The 19,228-nt window shown below is 32.9% G+C and overlaps 1 protein-coding gene and 3 long non-coding RNA genes across 5 annotated transcripts in view; 2 read left to right on the forward strand and 2 right to left on the reverse strand.

Annotated features, from left to right (window-relative positions):
• Positions 1-3,795: 3,795 nt before the first annotated feature.
• On the reverse strand, positions 3,796-5,137 carry LOC120342297 (uncharacterized). The gene is made up of 4 exons (XR_013474830.1): positions 4,981-5,137; positions 4,649-4,750; positions 4,258-4,347; positions 3,796-3,923 (listed from the first exon to the last, which is right to left on the reverse strand). It is a non-coding gene; the product is annotated as an uncharacterized LOC120342297 (long non-coding RNA).
• An 81-nt stretch (positions 5,138-5,218) lies between these two features.
• Positions 5,219-7,399, reverse strand: LOC144411679 (uncharacterized). Its single transcript, XR_013474750.1, has 4 exons — positions 7,261-7,399; positions 7,078-7,097; positions 6,301-6,486; positions 5,219-5,226 (listed from the first exon to the last, which is right to left on the reverse strand). It is a non-coding gene; the product is annotated as an uncharacterized LOC144411679 (long non-coding RNA).
• Positions 7,400-9,025: 1,626 nt separating this feature from the next.
• On the forward strand, positions 9,026-11,861 carry LOC120342639 (uncharacterized). Its single transcript, XR_013474855.1, has 5 exons — positions 9,026-9,162; positions 9,296-10,111; positions 10,441-10,542; positions 11,144-11,231; positions 11,627-11,861. It is a non-coding gene; the product is annotated as an uncharacterized LOC120342639 (long non-coding RNA).
• A 3,135-nt stretch (positions 11,862-14,996) lies between these two features.
• LOC120342061 (transcription elongation factor SPT6-like) overlaps positions 14,997-19,228 on the forward strand; it is a 28,826-nt gene continuing 24,594 nt past the window's right edge. Inside the window, exons 1-5 of one of the 2 annotated variants that reach the window (XM_039410730.2) lie at positions 14,997-15,231; positions 16,238-16,318; positions 17,031-17,138; positions 17,808-18,037; positions 18,772-18,923. In XM_039410730.2, the coding sequence (XP_039266664.1) occupies positions 15,105-15,231; positions 16,238-16,318; positions 17,031-17,138; positions 17,808-18,037; positions 18,772-18,923 (698 nt within the window). In that variant the 5' untranslated portion in view covers positions 14,997-15,104. The remainder of the gene's footprint in view (positions 15,232-16,237; positions 16,319-17,030; positions 17,139-17,807; positions 18,038-18,771; positions 18,924-19,228) is intronic. The other variant, XM_039410731.2, reaches the window with a different exon arrangement.

Here is a 19,228-nt window from a genome sequence, read left to right on the forward strand (position 1 = left end):
AGTTAGTTTTGACACCAATGTATCAGTAGTCAGTACTATGCTTTAATCAAGCCTAGTAGACAGAATTTTCTGCACCAGGAAACTGATGCTATATTTTCAAAAAATTATTAATTTTCTGGCCTACTGGCCTAAGTCACAGTATTTATTCATTAATTAACAAAATACGTTCTTTTATCATCACAATCAGTCTTCAGGTTTTAGGGTAGTGGGCTACAATTACAATAACTGAATAATGTCTATTTTTCTTTTGAAGCAGCTTAGGACAGTAAAATATTCAGATATATGGGTATAAAAAACATAAACGTTACCTATATTTGCTTGAACAGTTAGATGGCTGAATGAGCTAACGGCTAACGCCAAACAAAAATGTTGTGCTCAAATACCGGTATAATAATAATAATCTTTATTTTCCGGTACCCAGGTACCGGTAACGCCTAACTGCCATACAAAAATATGATGCTAAAAAAACACTGTGGTAACTGCCTAAATCTGTAAACATCAAACAAAAACTTCGTGTGAAAATCCATACCTATATTTTCTTTAGAAAGGCTGTCTGGTCGGAATTAAATTAACATAAGGTACCGGGTACTCCAGTAATCAATTTTCAACCAAGAAGCATTCTATGGACGGCGGATAACAATAGTATCACAATTTTTTACTACCTAGAATGATTAACTACAGTATAATATCAGTTGCCCTTGAGAAACTGCCGCACACGGCACCGCTGAATGTCCAGAATATCTAGCATAGCACATGCCGGCATGAGTAGCCACAAGTCAACTCGCGAGATAGCATAGGGCTACAATGGATATTTCCCGACCCTTGACCCTCAAAATCCTATCCCTTTCCTTCCTTGTTCATGTTAAGGTATCAATAATGAACCTGTGGATCGATTTTATGAGTAGCAGTTTTAAATAGCTGTTCACATTTTACCCCTCATGCGCATGTTTCTTACTCTGTTCTTAATGTGGGGTCTCACGTGTTTTAGGGTAGAAAACACCGATTCGTAGACGCATGTTGACCCAAATATTGACAATATCCTAAGCGCATCTAGTTTGATATTGGGTTTTTTTTCCATCGGTATGCTTTTCCATAACTCAATGGTCCCTTCCATTAAAACGCATTTCAGTTTGTCTCCTCACAAAGACCAATCATCTTCAACTCAGTTGCAGGCTTGCAGACTCATCTGAGACTAGTGGGAATTTAAAACAATCCGTCTCAGAATGAAATAAGTCGTCGACGACGTAATCTGTGACGTTTTATCTGCACTTCAATCGTAAATATATAGCTTCAATTACCTCACTTAATTGGTAAACTGCGCGTTTACCGCCGAACTTCGTTTTTGATACGATGACGCACAACCTGAATCCTGATCTGGTACACATACTATGGTCAGGTTGTGCGCCAGCTTGTTACACATACTTCGGGAGCACCCTGAAATTTGTAATTGCTAAGTTTGACTGTAACAGGTGGTCTGGCCGGAAGCCGCAAAACGCGAGTTTCTAACAGAACTGTTATAAAAATAGTTATATAAATAGCATGTGTAATACAGAAACTCAGCAATTACAAAAATCGCTTTATTCGGTCACAATCATGGTGCTTTTACCTGACGGCATACGGAGACGGAGCCATACAGTTTTATGCGCTTATTCGGCGCATGGAATGTCGCGCCTATCAGTCGTCGTTTTTTATTCATTCCAAGGGGGGGGTTGGGTGGGGATTCGACCCGCAGAATCTCAGCCCCCCATGGCTACGCCCCTATGCATAGCCAACTTATGCTTTTCCTCATTTTCCTCATTCAATTTATGAAGCCTATTTTGTTAGCATATATATTCCCAAACCAAAAAGATAGGATCAGTTAATAATTTAGACTCGCCAAGCACATTATTCAACTTCAGCTAGTTGCATAGCCATAACATTAGTCATATCAGTGACATTAGCGATGTGTAAGCTTTGTTGATATTGTCTCCTATGACTCCGCGTGCCGAGACTGCGTTTCCTTTCAGTTGTCCGCTTTCAAGTCTCTAGTAGGTGAAAAGACCCCACAGTTCAGAGCGAATATGTGTAAATCACAAAAGCGAAAACATGGCAAGCGCGTCATGAGGTCTCATGTCCCGGACGTAAGTGTCGCTATAGATGTCAAAATATATTTCTGGGTATTTTTATGGCGAAACAACACCAAATTCGATTTTTGTTCACCCTCCCGCAAATGCGACGCGTGCCACATGTGGCTCGCGGGCCTAGGTTTGGACCACCCCGACCTAGTCTATCACAACTTTTTCTGGGATAATTTTTGATTAATAAAACTAAGTTAATGCACTTCGAAAGACGATAAAAATCCTTAAATTAATAGATTGCTACATAAGTTTGGATAATATATATAGATAAAACAAATAGCAAGCAAAAACAAGCCGATATTTTCAACCATGTCCGAGCTTTTCTACGCTTATAAATTGTGTAGCAGATACACAAATACCAATACTTACATCGCCTTATTGTTGATTGGTAATTATTACGAAGTTTAGAAAATGCTCGATGGAAATATCCATATTCTTTTCCTTATGTGAAAATGAATTTGCTCAAATGTAGTTTTGCAAAAAAATTATTTCACGACAATAGACTATAACAAAAACATTCCGAAAACGCTTATTCGCGAGACCAATAAATTCCCGCAAATGTACTGCCGCATTTATTTTGTCTGTTTGTATATATCCTTGTTTTTCAATCTTATTGTTAACTTATTATTTAACTATTTTTATTATACTCTAATTTACTGAATTCAATAGAATAAAATAATGGAAATCCCACATACTGCGTAACGGCATATATATAAATATAGTATATATATATATATAATATTTGCACAATATTACGATTACCTATTCAACAAAGCATAAAATTGAAAATGCAATCCCGTTAAGATTAGTAATTCAGTTATATAATGAAAAATGGTGGAAATTCCCACATACTGCAATATTTTATATAGTATGATATTTGCACAGTATTCCGTGAGTTATGATTGATTACTGCTTCAACAAAGCCTAATATAGGAATCGCAATTCCATTAAGATTGTAAATTCAGCTATTCAATGATTTTGAGACAATTACATAAGAGACAGCATCACTCATAACATTCATCAAAATTATCTTCCTCCGTCCATGAAAATTATCTATCTCTAAGGCTAAGCCAAGCAAAAATGCAAAATCCTTAACCATCAGAATATCACCTCTGTGTCAGTCATCATTTTCTGGCCCGTAGCTAACCTAAATAAATCTATATGGTTTCAACAGCGAAGAACATCAGTGTTTCTTAACCGGATGGTTCACCCCAAGATGAATGACAATTTTGAAAGTGTGGTGTAAACAAATGAAGAGGTGTAAATTTAAATTTCAGTGCTTAAATATTCGTGTTGTCGCTACAAAGCTATTACTTTTATTTGTTTCTGAATTTCGTATGAGATTTGATGTTTCATCCAAGATTTTATTCAACGTTTTTATCCCCACAAACATGACTGGCCTACTTCAAGGCTGTCCTAGGTTCTAATTTTACAAAGTCGTGCTACGTGCAAGCTGGAAGGTTTTTTCTAATGGTAAGGTAGTCAGTGTAGTTAAGTATCACAAATAATTCTAGTGGGCGTGACGTAAAATTTTTTGCATATGTCATTCCTGACCCCTACGCCACTCAAATATTACGTCACCGTTTGCGTAACGTATTTGAAAAAGTTGTTAATTTATCTATTCATGTTAACTTCCTTCAACCTCTCTATCCGTGAACAAAATTCCACAAAATAGGTCTATGACTTAAAATCTTTTATTCTGAGTAAAATAGCAAGGTTTGACACGAAAATATTTAAATTGAAATTCATTGTCTGAAATTTGTCATTATCAAACCGTCATCTGTATTGTCGGGTAGAAGAGCCAACCTAAAAAAACGTGAAATCAATGGATACACTGGTGTACATTGTGAAGTTACAATACATTATAATCAATTTAATATATATATAAATTAAATGACTAGATGATACGAAAGGTACTACATGTATTAAATAAAAAGTCGCAAACAAACATTCTCTTTATATTCTTGTACGGAAATTAAGTGATTATTCAAACGTTATAAAATATTTAATTTTCAAAACACCACGAAATCAGAAAGAGTCTGTCTGGATAAAAAGATTGAATTAATAATTTGTGTCAAAAACTCCAGTCACGTTTTCAACCCTTTTGAAAGAAGGACAATATCATTATAATTACAATTACCCAAATTCTTCGAAATTTTTCACCACCAATATCCCAAAACTTTTTCATCGTGATCTCTCAATTAATGAAATGCTTCTTCAGATTGGTCACCTGTTACAATCACAACAATTGTTAGAAAGCTCAACATTCGCATTCGTTTTTATCTAGTGATTTAGGTTTATTCAGAAATCAGAAATCGCATCAACATAACATTCAAAATTTGCTGTATGCAAAGTAATGCAATCTGATTATTCGACTAATAAAACTTAGAGAACACTCATGTTAGATAATATCGTCGACGTGTACAAATTTTAAAGTTGTTAGACTGCTAATCAAATTTTGTAGTTTTATTTAAAATAAGAATATATAAAATTGTCTTTATCAATCATTTCATTGTAGTGATTACAATTACCTAATCCTTTAATAGCTTTCACTAAAGGAACAATCCATTGCAAGGAAACTTTTTCCTGATCTTCGTCATCAAATGAATGAGATGCTCCTTCAGATTGGTCACCTGTTACAAGTACAACAAAAAATTGCTATGGAGTTCGAAATTCAAATATTTTTTAAATGGTGTATTAAATTTTTTCAGAACATGCCAAGCCTTTTAAAAAAATATATAAAATTTAGTGAATTCATAAGTAATACAATCTGATTATTCAACCAATAAATCTGGAAGAATTAAGCAATTTAGGGAATGAGGCAATTTCATGATGCATTTCATTGAATACTTATTACAATTACCTAATCCTTCGATAGCCTTCACTATATTAACAATCAATTGCAAAGGAAATTTTTCATGATCTTCGTCATCAAATGAATGAGATGCTCCTTCAGATTGGTCACCTGTTACAATTACGACAATTATTATAAAGCTTGGAATCAAATAATTTTTATCTGGTGTGTTGAATTTTTTCAGAAATTGCCAAGCCCATCAAAATAATTTATAAAATTCGGTGAATTCATAAGTAATACAATCTAATTATTCAACTAAAAAATCAGGAAGAATTAGACAGTTTAGGAAATGAGACAATTTCAACAATTTTCGTCGATCAGTATGAATTTTAAAGATATGTTCATTGACTGTCCAACCAAATTTTGTAGTTGATATTCTGAAGTTTATTCCTGATTGTGTACTATTTACAATTACCTAATTCTTTAACCTTCGGACAGCTCAAATCCCTGACCATTTTAGGGGTCTTTTTAAACCTATTTTTTTTGTCAACCATTAAGCCCTAAATCTTAACTCATGGCTTTTTGAAAGCGTCTGCTAGAGTTCTATTCAGCAATATATCTTTAAAACACACTCATCGAAAAAAATTTTTTGCAAAAAAATTTCAAAAATTTCTAAAAAAAAATTGAACTTTGAAATATTTTGTGTACAGTAGAGGGTTAATAATTAATTCCTAATTTATTAATTTTTTCTTCAACGTTTTCGTCAAGTTTTTCCTAACATAACAATACCAAAACGACTATTATAGCATAAATGGTTATTACTCTGAAATTCACAATTGTATTTACAGTATTGTCAAGTTCAAGGTCAAATTACCGATATTGATGACGTCACAGCTCTTATTATTACTGCACAGACCACCCCCAATGCAAAAAAATTAAATTTTTTCGACGGAAATGCGCGTAGAACGACGTAGACAATCCCATACGCACATTTACGCGGTAAAATTACCATTAATTTTACGTTTTTTTTACATACAAAAAATCTCCATACCTCTGCCAACTAAGGAGCAGTCGAAATCATATTTATCAAAACAACACAGCGCCAGGGATGGTCAGGGATGGTTAGTATGACTGAAAATACATGCTAAAACAATAATAAGTCGTTATAAAGGAGTATTTCCTGTCTGAGCTGAGTCGACATTTTCAGACGTCTGACAGGCAATTTTGAAATCCACGCTATATATACGATTCGCACTTTGCGTCACGGCTGGAAGGTTTTATCGCTTCTCTCATACCAGGGCATTACGTCCATAAACAGCTAAGAGCGATAGTAACAGTAGGTTACCATGAGCTAGCCTTAATAGCGCTGAAAAGCCCATATGGGCTTACCGGCTGTGGGAGGGTTAATAGCTTTCACTATAGGAACAATCCATGGCAAAGGAAATTTTTCCTGATCTTTGTCATCACATGAAGGTGATGCTTCTTCGGATTGGTCTCCAAACAATAAACGCCAAGCAAATCTCTCATGATCTTTGTTGTCGGATGATTGCACTGCCTTTTTGGACTGATCGCCTGCTATTATTATTGAAAATTGTGAAGAACAAATATTCCTATATTTTGTGCGTTAGTTGTATATATTACAACATATATATTAGTCATAGCACTCAAAACGAGAGCATGATCTATATATATATATGAAATGAAGGCATTGACAATATAATTTGAGACAGGGAAACAGTTACATATTGAAACTGAAAGTTTTGATAAAGCAAATTATATCAAGCTATTGGCAAGTGATGTATGTATCAATTGAGTGAAAATAAGTTCCAAATAACATACCGAAATTAAACGAAACTATAACCAATATTTGAAAATATTGTATTGCGTTAGTTAGATGTATCATATTTCTAAGAGGGCGCAACAAAGAAACTAATTCTAAACGTTTTGAGAAAGCAAATCCAAAACGCCGTGCAAAATTAATAGTATCAGACAAATATTTCACATGGTCAGCCAATCTTGAACATTTTATAAAATTGTGGAAAGAAACTTAAACTGAATTTAAGAGCATTTTGCAAGATTGAAATACATTGTACTTGAAATTTAGAAGTTTATTCGATATAATTTAATAACTTTTTACAGAATGAAAATATAAAGTCATCAACTTACGATTCTCAAGAGACTTTGCACTGTAAAGAATGGAATACAGATTATATTTGTTATAAAAATCCCACTAAAAGACATCGCTAAGATAAGATATTGTGGTTTATTTTATTTCAAAATTGTATGAGTAGGAATGTTTATGAAGTGATGGCATTCAACGATGCAACGAAGAAATCAAGGTTAACTAACCTGATTAATCCAAAACCGCATATCATCATGGCCAGGATAAATATTGCAATCTTTGCCGACATTTTTCTTCTCTTCGGTTGGAAATTCACTTGTTTTGTAGACTGAATTCGACGCTATGGTCAGTCCACTAGAGTCGGGTTTTATACATTTCACTTTTCCTGTTTGTAAGCAGATGTTTCATTTGACAGATGTTCGTATTATTGCATCCGGTCTAATAAATACTAATTACATTACCCGGTTACCAAGAATTGAATCCAGCTGTAGCAATTTTGTTTTTATATTATTATGATCATATCACCTTATGTAACACGGAATAAAACATTTCTTTTAATCTGTATTGTTTTCAAACTATGACACTCATTAATATTTGTTAGACACGCACAAAAATAATATTGCATCTGGATTGCATATTTAAATTACCTTAATGTAATTGGTATAAATAACAAGATAATTTGCCCATTCATCGAAATATGGTGACAACAAATTAGTGAAAATCATTTCATAAAACAAACGTACGCGAGTTATTCAGTTTGGCATAACGCATCTAATTTAATTCTATTAGAAAGCGTAATAGATTGTGGAAATTTATATTAGAATTCTTTAAAGAAGCCAACAAGCCGTTTCATTTAATACAAAAGATTTGATGAGTAGCTTATTCATATTTTTGAGCAAATTACAATGATGCATTTATTGTGTTACCTAATCGAATAATTTAATAGATCTCTACTATACGACACGAAAGGCCAATAATATTCGCTATATACCCGGTTCATCCATTGTTTTAAGCAGCTTATTTATGATTTTTCTGTGACCAAACAACTCAATAATTTTAGTTAGATTTCTGGTTTTCTGTCGAAGCTTATCTCTTGCAGATAAATACCCATTTACAATGAGGTTATCCTGCAATTTTCTTGGAAATTGCGAAACACCATATTTGGGTTTCCAATTTGAGTCACGGGTATTATGTTAGTATAAATAAAAGGGGCATAATAATTTCCGCTTTGATTCATATGGTATAGTCTTCCACGAATTAATGAGTCTAGTCGTACTTACCCTTTATCACATATTAATTAATTTATCATTAATCAAAAAATTATTTTAATTTCATGTAAGTTCAACAGAAAACTAAGTAAAATCATTGAGTTGTTTGATCACAGAAAAATTATAATTAAGTTGTTTCAAACACTTGCAACACTTTCTCGTGTTAAACAGGTGACATATTTCGAATTATTCAATTCGATAACACGATACATGCATTGCTGTAGATAATTACTTTGATAAATATTGCACTCCTTCAATCTTTTGTATTAAATGAAACTGCTTGTTGGCTTCATAGAAAAGTCTAAAGAAAATTTTCAACAAACTATCACGCTTTCAAATTGAATTAGATTAGATGCGTTATGTCAAATTGAATAACTTGTGTACCTTTATTTCATGAAATGACTTGAAACTAATTTGTTGTCTCTATATTTCGATGAATGGGCAAATTCATCTCTGGTATTTATTTCAATTATACATTATGATAATTTAAATATTCAATTACAAATATTGAGTATGGAAATAAATTGAGTTGAAAAAAGACTTTTATTCCGTTTACATAAGGTAATATGATCATGATAATATAACAAACAATATTGCTACAGCTGGATTCAATTCATTGTAACTAGTAAAATGTAATGAGTTTTTATTTATCCGGGTGATATAATACGAACATCTGTAAAATGAAACATCTTCTTACAAACAGGAGAAGTGAAATGTATAAAACGTGACTGTCGTGGACTGACCATAGCGTCGAATTCAGTCTACAAAACAATTCAACTTCCAACCGAAGAGAAGGAAAATGTCGGCGCAAATTGTAATATTTATCCTGGCCATGATGGTTTGCAGTATTGGATTGATCAGGTTAGTTGATATTGATTTCTTCATAGCATCATTGAATGCCATCACTTTTTGAGCATTCCTACTTATTTCAATTTTAAAAATAAAATAAACCGCAATATCTTATCTAATATATTCTTTATTCTATTTTACACAGCGCAAGGTCTCTTGAGAATCATAAGTTGATGACTTTACAATTTCTTTCTGTAAAAAGTTATTAAATATTGTAGAATAAGCTTCTAAATTTCAAGTACAATGTATTTCAATCTTGCAAAATGTTTGAAAATTCAGTCAATTTTTTATTTTCACAATTATGTAAAATGTTCAAGTTTGATTGATCATGTGACTTATTTGTCTGATGCTATTAATTTTCCACGGCGTTTTAGATTTGCTTTCTCTTTCTTGTTGTCCCCACTTAGAAATATGATACACCTAACTAACGCAATTCTGAATTTCATAAATATTTAATTATTTCGTGTGATTTCGGTCGGTATGTTATTTGGAACTTATTTCCTCTCAGTTGATACATAGTACAAAACGCATATCACTTGCCAATAGTTTGATAAAATTTGCTTTATTAAAACTTTCAGTTGTCATATGTAATTAATTGCCCTGTCTCAATTTATATTGTCAATGACAGTATGACACCCTGTCATATGTATATAGATTATGTTTTTGTTTTGAGTGAGTTTGGTCTACCATGCTATGACTAATATATATGTTGTAATATATACAACTAACGCGCAAAATATAGGAATATTTGTTTTCCACAATTTTCAATAATAATAACAGGCGACCAGTCTAAAAAGGCAGTGCAGTGCGTTCATCCGACAACAAAGACCATGTAAAATTTGGTTGGCGTTTATTGTTTGGAGACCAATCTGAAGAAGCATCTCATTCATTTGATGACAAACATCAAGAAAATTTTCTTTGCAATGTATTGTTCCTATAGTGAAAGCTATTAAAGGATTAGGTAATTGTAATTAGCACCCGATGAAACGCATCAGGAAGGAAATTTTATTTTTTTATTTAAAATATCAACTACAAAATTTGGTTGGACAGTCAATAACAACATTTTCAAAAATTTATATTGACAGACGAAAATATTCGAAATTGTCTCATTTCATAAATTGTCTAATTCTTCCAGATTTATTTGTTGAATAATCAGATTGTATTACTTATGAATTCATCAAATTTTATATTTCATTTTGATGCGCTTTGCAATTCCTGAAAAAATTCAAAACACTCGACAATAATTATTTTGAATTTTAAGTTTTATAACAATTGTTGTAAATGTAACAGGTGACCAATTTGAGGAAGCATTTCATTCATTCGATGACGAAGATCATGAAAAATTTCCTTTGCAATGGATTGTTCCTATAGTGAAAGCAATTAAAGGATTAGGTAATTGTTTTTAATATTCAACTGAATGTATCATGAATACAATTTTTTTTTGTTATCTCAAAAATCAACGAAAAAGTTTGACTGGACAGTCAATAACAACATTATCGAAAACTTATACTGGCCGACAAAAAATATCTAAATATTCCAAATTGTCCAATTCTTCCAGTTTTTTTTTGTCAAATAATCTGTCGGCATTACTCATGCATCTATCAATTTGTTATAACTTATCGATCTTGATCTGTAAGTATGTTGATAGGTATTTGTTTGTCTGTTAGACACTTTCGTATATCTCACGAAAGCGATTTTGAATCTGCTCCAAATTTTGCATGTGCATTTGTCATATCTCGGACCAAAAGCCTATCGATTTTGGATGAATTGTGTAGTAGAATTAGCGAGTTATAATGAATTAGTGATGGGACACGCGGTGTCGCTATTGAGTCAGAGTGAATGATACACGCCGCTAGATCGACAAGTCGGCGGTCTCTAATCGCTATCTTGCTTGTTATTTTAATGCGTTTTGCAATTTCTGAATAAACTCAAAACACCGGATAGGTATTATTTCGAATTTCAAGCTTTGTAACAATTGTTGTGATTGGAGCAGGTGACCAATCTGAGGAAGCATCTCGTTCATTCGGGAGATCATGAAAATTTTTTGAACTATTGGTCGTGAAAAAAGTCGAAGAATTTAGGTAATTGTAATTATGATGACATTTAACGGCACTGTACCGCATTTAAAAGAGTTGTAAACGTGTCTGGAATCTTCTCGCTCACATTATTATTCCAAACTCTGAATCCAGGTCAACTCTAACTATAAGTTCATGGTGCCGTAAAACTGAAATATAAAAGTTAAATAATCACTTGTTGTCGATACAAGAAAATAGAGAGAATAATTGCCTGCGACTTTTAATATTTTTGCATGTTTCAATATTATTACTTATTAATTATAATTACTATAATTATTATTATGTAGTATTTTTCATGTTATTTTATTCAACATATATACAAAATAATTTATCATGCATTGTTATCTTGATACTTTATTATGTAGGCTACTACAATGTATTTATTAATTTTTCGTTTTTAGGTTAGCTCTTCTAACTGGCAATGAAGGTGACGATTCGACAACAAAAGGATTCAGACAACCGATTTTGATTTGAATATTTTCTCTTGTCAAACCTAGCCTTATTACTCAAAATAAAATATTTTGAAGCATAGAACTTTTGGTCTAGTTTCGTTCACGAATGACGAGAAAGGAGTTTGGAAGAAGCAGTAAAATTACCGCTTTATAATTACATTACGCATAAAATTGTATATGAGGTTTTGTACCGTGTTTACCCGAAAATAAGACAGTTTCAATTTCCTTCCGAAAAATAACACTAGGGCGTATTTTCGAGGGAAGTCTTTTATTTTCATTTATTCAAAACAAAATTACAAAGTACAGAATTAGAGATTTTCAAATATAAAAACCGATATCCATTTACTTGAATGACACGGTTTCCTCTCTCACACTAGATTAATCATTTAAAACGTGTGGGACAGATTTCTTGTTATCGACTAGGCAAAAAATACTTCGCGCCATCGACTAGGTCTTATATTTAAATCATTCTTAAAATTCAGACTAGGTCCTATTTTAGGGGAAACACGGAACTGATTAGAACACAATAGTGCGATCTGGGAATCTAAAATTTTGACCCACTATTTGGGCAGAGAAATTTTGGTAATAATCAAAGCAAAGGAGTCCCGCATTGTGACAGATGGGTACTATTCTCTCCTTTTCTTTTCCAATTACGTTAGGACCAGAGGGCGCCGCTATAGTTACCACATATCTCCCTTATGCTGTATATCTGTTATCAATTGGTGTGGATTTAAATTAAAGTTTAAATTTCTGTTAAACTCAGAATTCAATTTTTCGTTCTTCCAAATTGCTGTGCACTACCGATCAATATTTCGCTGACTGTTCCTTAAACCAGCAAAGAACTAGCAGAATTTTGTGTTGACGTCAGCAGTTTTGAGGTGTATAACACCTCAATGGAAACATCCACGCTGTTGATAATGCGCCTTCGTTGTTGATAATGCGCCATTCCTAATGCGACCTCAATTTTTGTAAAGCACTGTTCCTTATGGGCTGCTCTAGGAGACTTTTAGACTATCCACAATCGCAAGTGCAGTTTTATGCACCTTGTGGCGTCTGAAGCTGCCGCAAAGCCATGGTGGGATTTCCAAACTATAGCCGCAATGGTCAAACCATTTTTACGGTCAAACCCATTGGGGTGTATATGACCTCATTGGTCAAACATTGGCGGCTGACTTTTTAGCTGCCACAAACAAATGACATGAGGCGGGGTACCACCATGGTTAACTGAGGGTACCACGGCAGCATATTGAAAACCATGGCGGGTAATGGTAAAATTGCGCTGCCACAAACCAAGGCATGTAGGCTGTAATGGCAGGACTGCCTCCGCTGGTGACACACTTTGGGTAAGTTGATGGATTTCGGGTAGGTTTCAGGTTAAGTAGATATAATTTCGCATGATAAACTGAAATCTGGTACATCCCTTTGTGGATATATTGGTAATAGCTCGGCTCGGCGGTGTGGCGCATCGTGCTAAGCGTTAGGAATAATCTCGTCACCGCATCTCTGATTACTCAGCGTGGGTTCGCAGATTTGAATCCCATGCAGGGATAATCACGTGCGAGAGGATTGCTGGACTCTTTGCCACTGTCGGGTAGTTCACGTAACCGCTGATCGGTTACGGATTTCTCCACTATCAAGTCCATGCTTCCGAAAACAAATAACTGGCTAAATAATTCCTTACCCGACCTGGTCTGGTAACCGGTGGAGAGGCCGTGGGTCGCCATATGCGTTTGAGAACGAGTGCTCAGTGCATGCAGAAACAATGCATAATGTTGTTATGTAAAATCTATAACTGAGGCATTCATCGGCGTTCCTTTCCCCGGGATAAATATGTAAATCCTAGCGCCACATACATACCAATGACAAGAGACGCCGCGGTTCGTTCGTGGCAGGAGCCGCCATGAAGTGGTAGAAACTGCGCCTCAACAATTTAACATTGTTCTATTCAGCTACGGTCTGACGGTATTGTTTTAGTTTTTACCGGTTCTAGTTTTTACGGGTTAAGTTAATAAAATTTGATAGTTTCAATTGTTTCACTGTCATACCGGTACTAGTAAGTTGGTACACGCTACGGTACCGTTTCTACACAGACTGAAGACTTAATTTGTATATCTTTGACTTATTTCAGTATTTGTTGATTTATTTTATTATTTATTGATGAACCATGTTTGGAGTACTTCATAAAAAATAATTCAGTAGTTTGGCTGAAATAACATCTTTAGTCAAAAACAAATGCGAATTGTATGGACGTTTCAAACATCAGAACATGCCTGATTTTATGTTATTTGCACTAATACAGTAATAATTGCTTTATTTCTGTATATTCAATAATTATTATTCATCATCCTTTTATAGACTACATTGCCGTCTTAATGAAATTGAGTTGATCCCAGCACTTTTTTATCATACAGATGGCAATACCATGTGACGATTTATCAAAATCTGGCACTTTGTAAAAAAATCTGTTTCAGGTTTCTTTAGAAAGAAAATACGATAAAGACACATTCTGCAGTTCTGTACTGTTGTATGACTGAAATAACATCTTTTTCTCTTTTTGGTCGGAAATAAAAAAATTTGTACTTAGCACATAGCACTGTCACATAGCACAAGTTATAGCCTACATACATATATTATTGCACCTTTCAATGTAAAAATGTTCATTTTAGAACAACTCAAACCTCAATGAATATGGCCAGAATAAATGAAAAGTGTGTGAAATGGTGCCTGATGAATTAGTGGGTGCCCGGTTTCAAAGAGACCTTATAAATATGGCCAAGTCTAAAAGATAGGTCCTACTCTCCTTGCACTGTCGCAAGTGGCCACAGACATACAGAGGTTGGAAAAGAATATCTTAAATATAATGGCGTATTATTTATGTAGTTCACCTGGTCCACTTGCAGACTTGTGTAGGGTATACTGGTGTACTACCAACTGAACCTGTCACGAGAACGATAGTGTCGCGATATTAATTGTGTAATCCTTCTGTCCTTGATTCTTTTCCACTGTATTTCGATATTGATTTTCAACAATTTCAATTTGCTAACAAACAGAAGAAATACTGGTATAACTGTTGCATGGTGTTTACAAATAGGTCAGAAACCCGGACAAACAATGTTCATTGAACTACTGCTTTATTATTTTAATTTTGTGTTGTTGTTGAAATAACTTTTTTTTTTCTCTAGTAATTTTTTTTACGAATCAATTTTACCACTGAGGTATGAATTATCAGAATTATGTCATCCCATTCTGCTATTTATAATTTTCTTTTTTGGCTAGTTTGATGTCAACTCGTTAACCCTTAATTTGGTCTGTATTTTTAATCATCAAATATGTTTCTACAGACCGAATACTTATTTTTGTTTGATAACTCCTGGAATACAAAAACGAGCATTATAGCGGCAAACTGGGGGAATAACAATATTTGAACATGTCAGATTTCTTCGATGACGAAGCAGAAGAATCATCTGATGAGGAGTTTGTTGTTACGAAAAAGAAGAAACCAGTTCTGAGTGACGACGATGCTCCTTCTGAAGATGATGCCGAAGATGAAGAAGGTAGTTTTTGTCATAATATCTTGGAAATATCCATATTGTATAACGAGATGCAAGCTTTTCAACACGAATATACTGATATTTGGCTTTCTTTTCTATTGAAATTGTGTGTTCTATCACTTAATGGTTATGGGATTCCTTAGAAATTGCCTGACGTCTGCAATATTTTAAATCATGACAGAATTTAAACAGATTATGCACTGGTTTTTAAGTAAATTTATAAAACCAAAATCTGTTCTTTCAAAACACCGGTACCCTTGGATAATTTTTAGATTCACTTATGAACCCTCAAATCAGTTGTTTTGTCTTGCTTGCATGCTGTGATTGGGCAAAAAAAGGTAATAAGTCATGTAAACTGCGAAAGTAGACTTGGTAGTTACTCCAGTTGAAGCTTCTACTGGGGTGAAAATCTGACTTCCTAAGGAATTTGTTCAATGTAATATTCATACTCCATTGTCATGAAGTTATTTTTCCTAGGTCTACAAATGAAAACAATTTTGTTGAACCTCAAATCTCAATCAATTATTTTCGCATTTCTTGCATAGGCTATTTTGAGTTTTAAACTATACTAGAATCTGAGTACTAACTTGGAAAAAGTCACAATGAAATTGATTGTATCTTGTATGATTTATAAATGTTGTTGAAAATGTTATGTCATAGGAATTTAATTAACTTAAAAACATGGCCAGCAAAAGAATTCAATGATTCAAAGTTTTTAAATGAAACTGAAATCTATAATATTTTCCTGACTACCTAATTAATTTTTTTCATCACCATTGACAAATTGCATTAAGTCATTCAATGGTACTTGTTATATAACTTGCTATTTTATATTTGAGCAACCAAACCTAATATATATAATAACTCTAAATTAGTGTTCACTTATTTAGGTGCAAAGTAGATAACCTTCTGTAGTCATAATTTGCATACTAAATCTTGGTTTAACCCCTCTTTCATGAAAAAATACTAAGCCCAAGTCTATTATTAATCGTTATATTCTTGTTTGCAGAAGTGGATAAAAAATTAGCTGCAGAAGCTGATGATCAAGGAAATATTCGTGACCTGATCGATGACGATATAGATGATGATGGTAATATTTACATTTTCATACTGTAGGATCAATAAAAATACAGTAATATTTCTATAGTCGAACATAATTCGTTCTTACGCGATCTCAAATATCCAAGGTATTATCAAAACATGTACCTAAACAACAATAGGTATTTAAATGTGTACATAATCGAGATTAAACATACTGAAGATAAAAATATAAAAATGTATCAGTTACTGTACGTTTGAGCAATTTTATGGGATTCGTTATTTGTGTGCGATAACATCATAACTGTAAGGTACAGATTTTTTGTGATATGATTCTGTATGTCTATATAACCGCAGAAGTATTGAAGTATTATAAAAGGCTAATGCAGAATGATCAAACAAAAATTTTGGTTCATAAAACTGTCAAAAAATGATGCATCAACATTGTGATTGAGTTGTGCTGTTAATAATAGTAGTGTTTATTACAGTATGATCAACATAGCAGCAAACAGTAATTTATTTTCATTTTTTAGAGATGTCAATATTAATAAACATTCAATTCATATATTCATATTCAAATCATGTAAATTACAGTAAAATTATTTACCTTTTAATTTTAATCTGTGATTCAGTAATCATACAGAAGTAACTATTTCTGTTCATGGTAGATTGTATTTATTATATATTTATTGAATGAATGTTGATATTAATAAAAAAAGTGAATTTGCAGATCAATTTTGTTTGATGCTAATCATTTTTAACAGAAGACGAAAGTGATGCCAGTGATTCAGATGTATCAAGTGAAGATGAAGAACCAGGAGGAAAACACAGAGATGTTACTGATGAAGAGGAAAAAGAGGAAGAGATCAGAAGTAAGAAGAAAATAGTTTTAAGATTGATTGGTTTTATTTTGATTATGCGCTATCCCAGCGGTAACAATAAAGTAGCCAGTAACAATTAAACATTTATAGTAAATACAATATCTAAAATATTCAATCATATATTAGTTATGTTTAACGCAATTCTGTTGATTTTTGGGGCACACTTAGCAAATCATTATCCAATGAAGCCATTTTGGATAATTTGATTGGGATATTTTAAAAAAAAATGTGTATGTTGCATAATGTAACATCGTTTAGTTTGACTGTTGATGGATTATATTATTCTTATTTCTGCTTTTATGGAAACTACAGGGTGTTCTAAATCACTTTATGGACTATTCCAATTCTACATTTAATTAAACTTATCATTAAATTCTCTTGCAACATATATAATATATATAAATATATTATTTTTTGTTCATTAATTGATTGATTAGATTCCATGGCTAAATATCATTCTGAATACATTCTGAAAAAATATATTCTTATATAAAATATTGACTATTCCGAATAATTTCTTATCCAGTTTTTCAGAAATGGTTTATACCTCAAATATTTTTAGTGTTATATTATTTGTAAAGCCATATTGCTCACTAGTAATCGAATTATCATCAGCCACTCATTTCTAGTACTTAGAATCTTCCATCTAAAATTTTTCAGCAAAACGTTCAAAGCGAAAACACGACCATCGGCTTGAAGACGATGATCTTGATCTAATTGAAGAAAATTTGGGAGTAAAAATAAAAAGAAAAAAATTCAGCAGATTGAAAACTGTTTCATCGGATGAAGATGACAGTGACAAAGAAGAAGATACCGGAGCAGGAGGACATCGACAAAACGTTGCTAATGAAATCTTCCAAGGAGAGGAATATGATTATGAACCTGGGCAGGTAAGGAAATTTATTATATGAAACTAGTTTCCTTGAAAAAGACCTGAGCTTAGTTGTCGTGGTTGGATTATTAAGTGTGTCTAAATGAATCTGGTTCTAGTTATTAGAGACATTTGTGTTTGTGAGCAGACAAGGATGTTTATAGCAAATCGAATCTAATAGAGAGTGTATTGAATTGAATTTTTGGTTTTATGATTTTTATTTGAAATAAGTGTGATTCTACACGATTGGCAACTGGTGTTCGGACCATTTCCCGGTTATTTAATTTTCTGATAACTGCATAAAACGAGTCTAAGCAGTCTATCTTAAATTTGCTCTATTATGTATTTGAGCTTTATGAATATGTGAAATCTTTGTTGAACATGGGTACGTGACCTAGGTTAGAATATTACTTTTCCACAATGTTCTTGAAAAAGTAAACTATTCTACCTAGCAAGACTTCAGAGTTCAGAAGCACCTATAAAACTATAAAATTTATTTTAATACAAAATGAACTTTTTCAAATATGAGTGTGGACACATTGCTCTTTATTATCATTAGTAGTTTCCAATTTCAAGAATTTGTGAAAAAACAAGCTATATTCAGAATCTAGACTTGTTTGAAAAAATAATTTTTTCCAGTCTAATCAGTAATCACTGAATTGTGTCCCTAGGTAATCAATGCTTTGTTTTTATCATGCTTTCTTCATTTAGCATTTACTCAAACCTAATATCGAGTTCTCACTTCTTCATTAGGATCATCGTCAAGAACCTGTTATTGCTCCAGTTGATGAAGAAGGTGAAGAATCAGACGAAAGTGATGTTGATGATTTTATTGTTGATGATAACGGAGAACCTATTAGTAAACCTCATCAACCAGGACAGAAAAGAAAAAAGAAAGGAGATGCGTAAGTATAGTAATAATAGCGGCGCTAGAATTAGATACGTCAAGAATGAATCAAATATTTGAAGCCCTTTCTAGTTAATATCATATTCTGAAAAAATTTGGAATGTCTCCATTTCATTTTTTTTTCGATTATTCAGACTAATATCTCCTTGTGATAATGAAGTAAACTGATAAAAACAATGTTTATTTTAACTTTTCTGCCATCTAATAATGTATTTCTTTCAAAATGCCATAATTTCTACCTCCTTTATCAATCTATCATTGTTATGCACGAATATTTTTTTATTATGGATTTGGTAATATTTA

Source organism: Styela clava, chromosome 3 (genome assembly GCF_964204865.1).
Source record: "Styela clava chromosome 3, kaStyClav1.hap1.2, whole genome shotgun sequence".
In the NCBI taxonomy this organism is placed as follows: Eukaryota; Metazoa; Chordata; class Ascidiacea; order Stolidobranchia; family Styelidae; genus Styela; species Styela clava.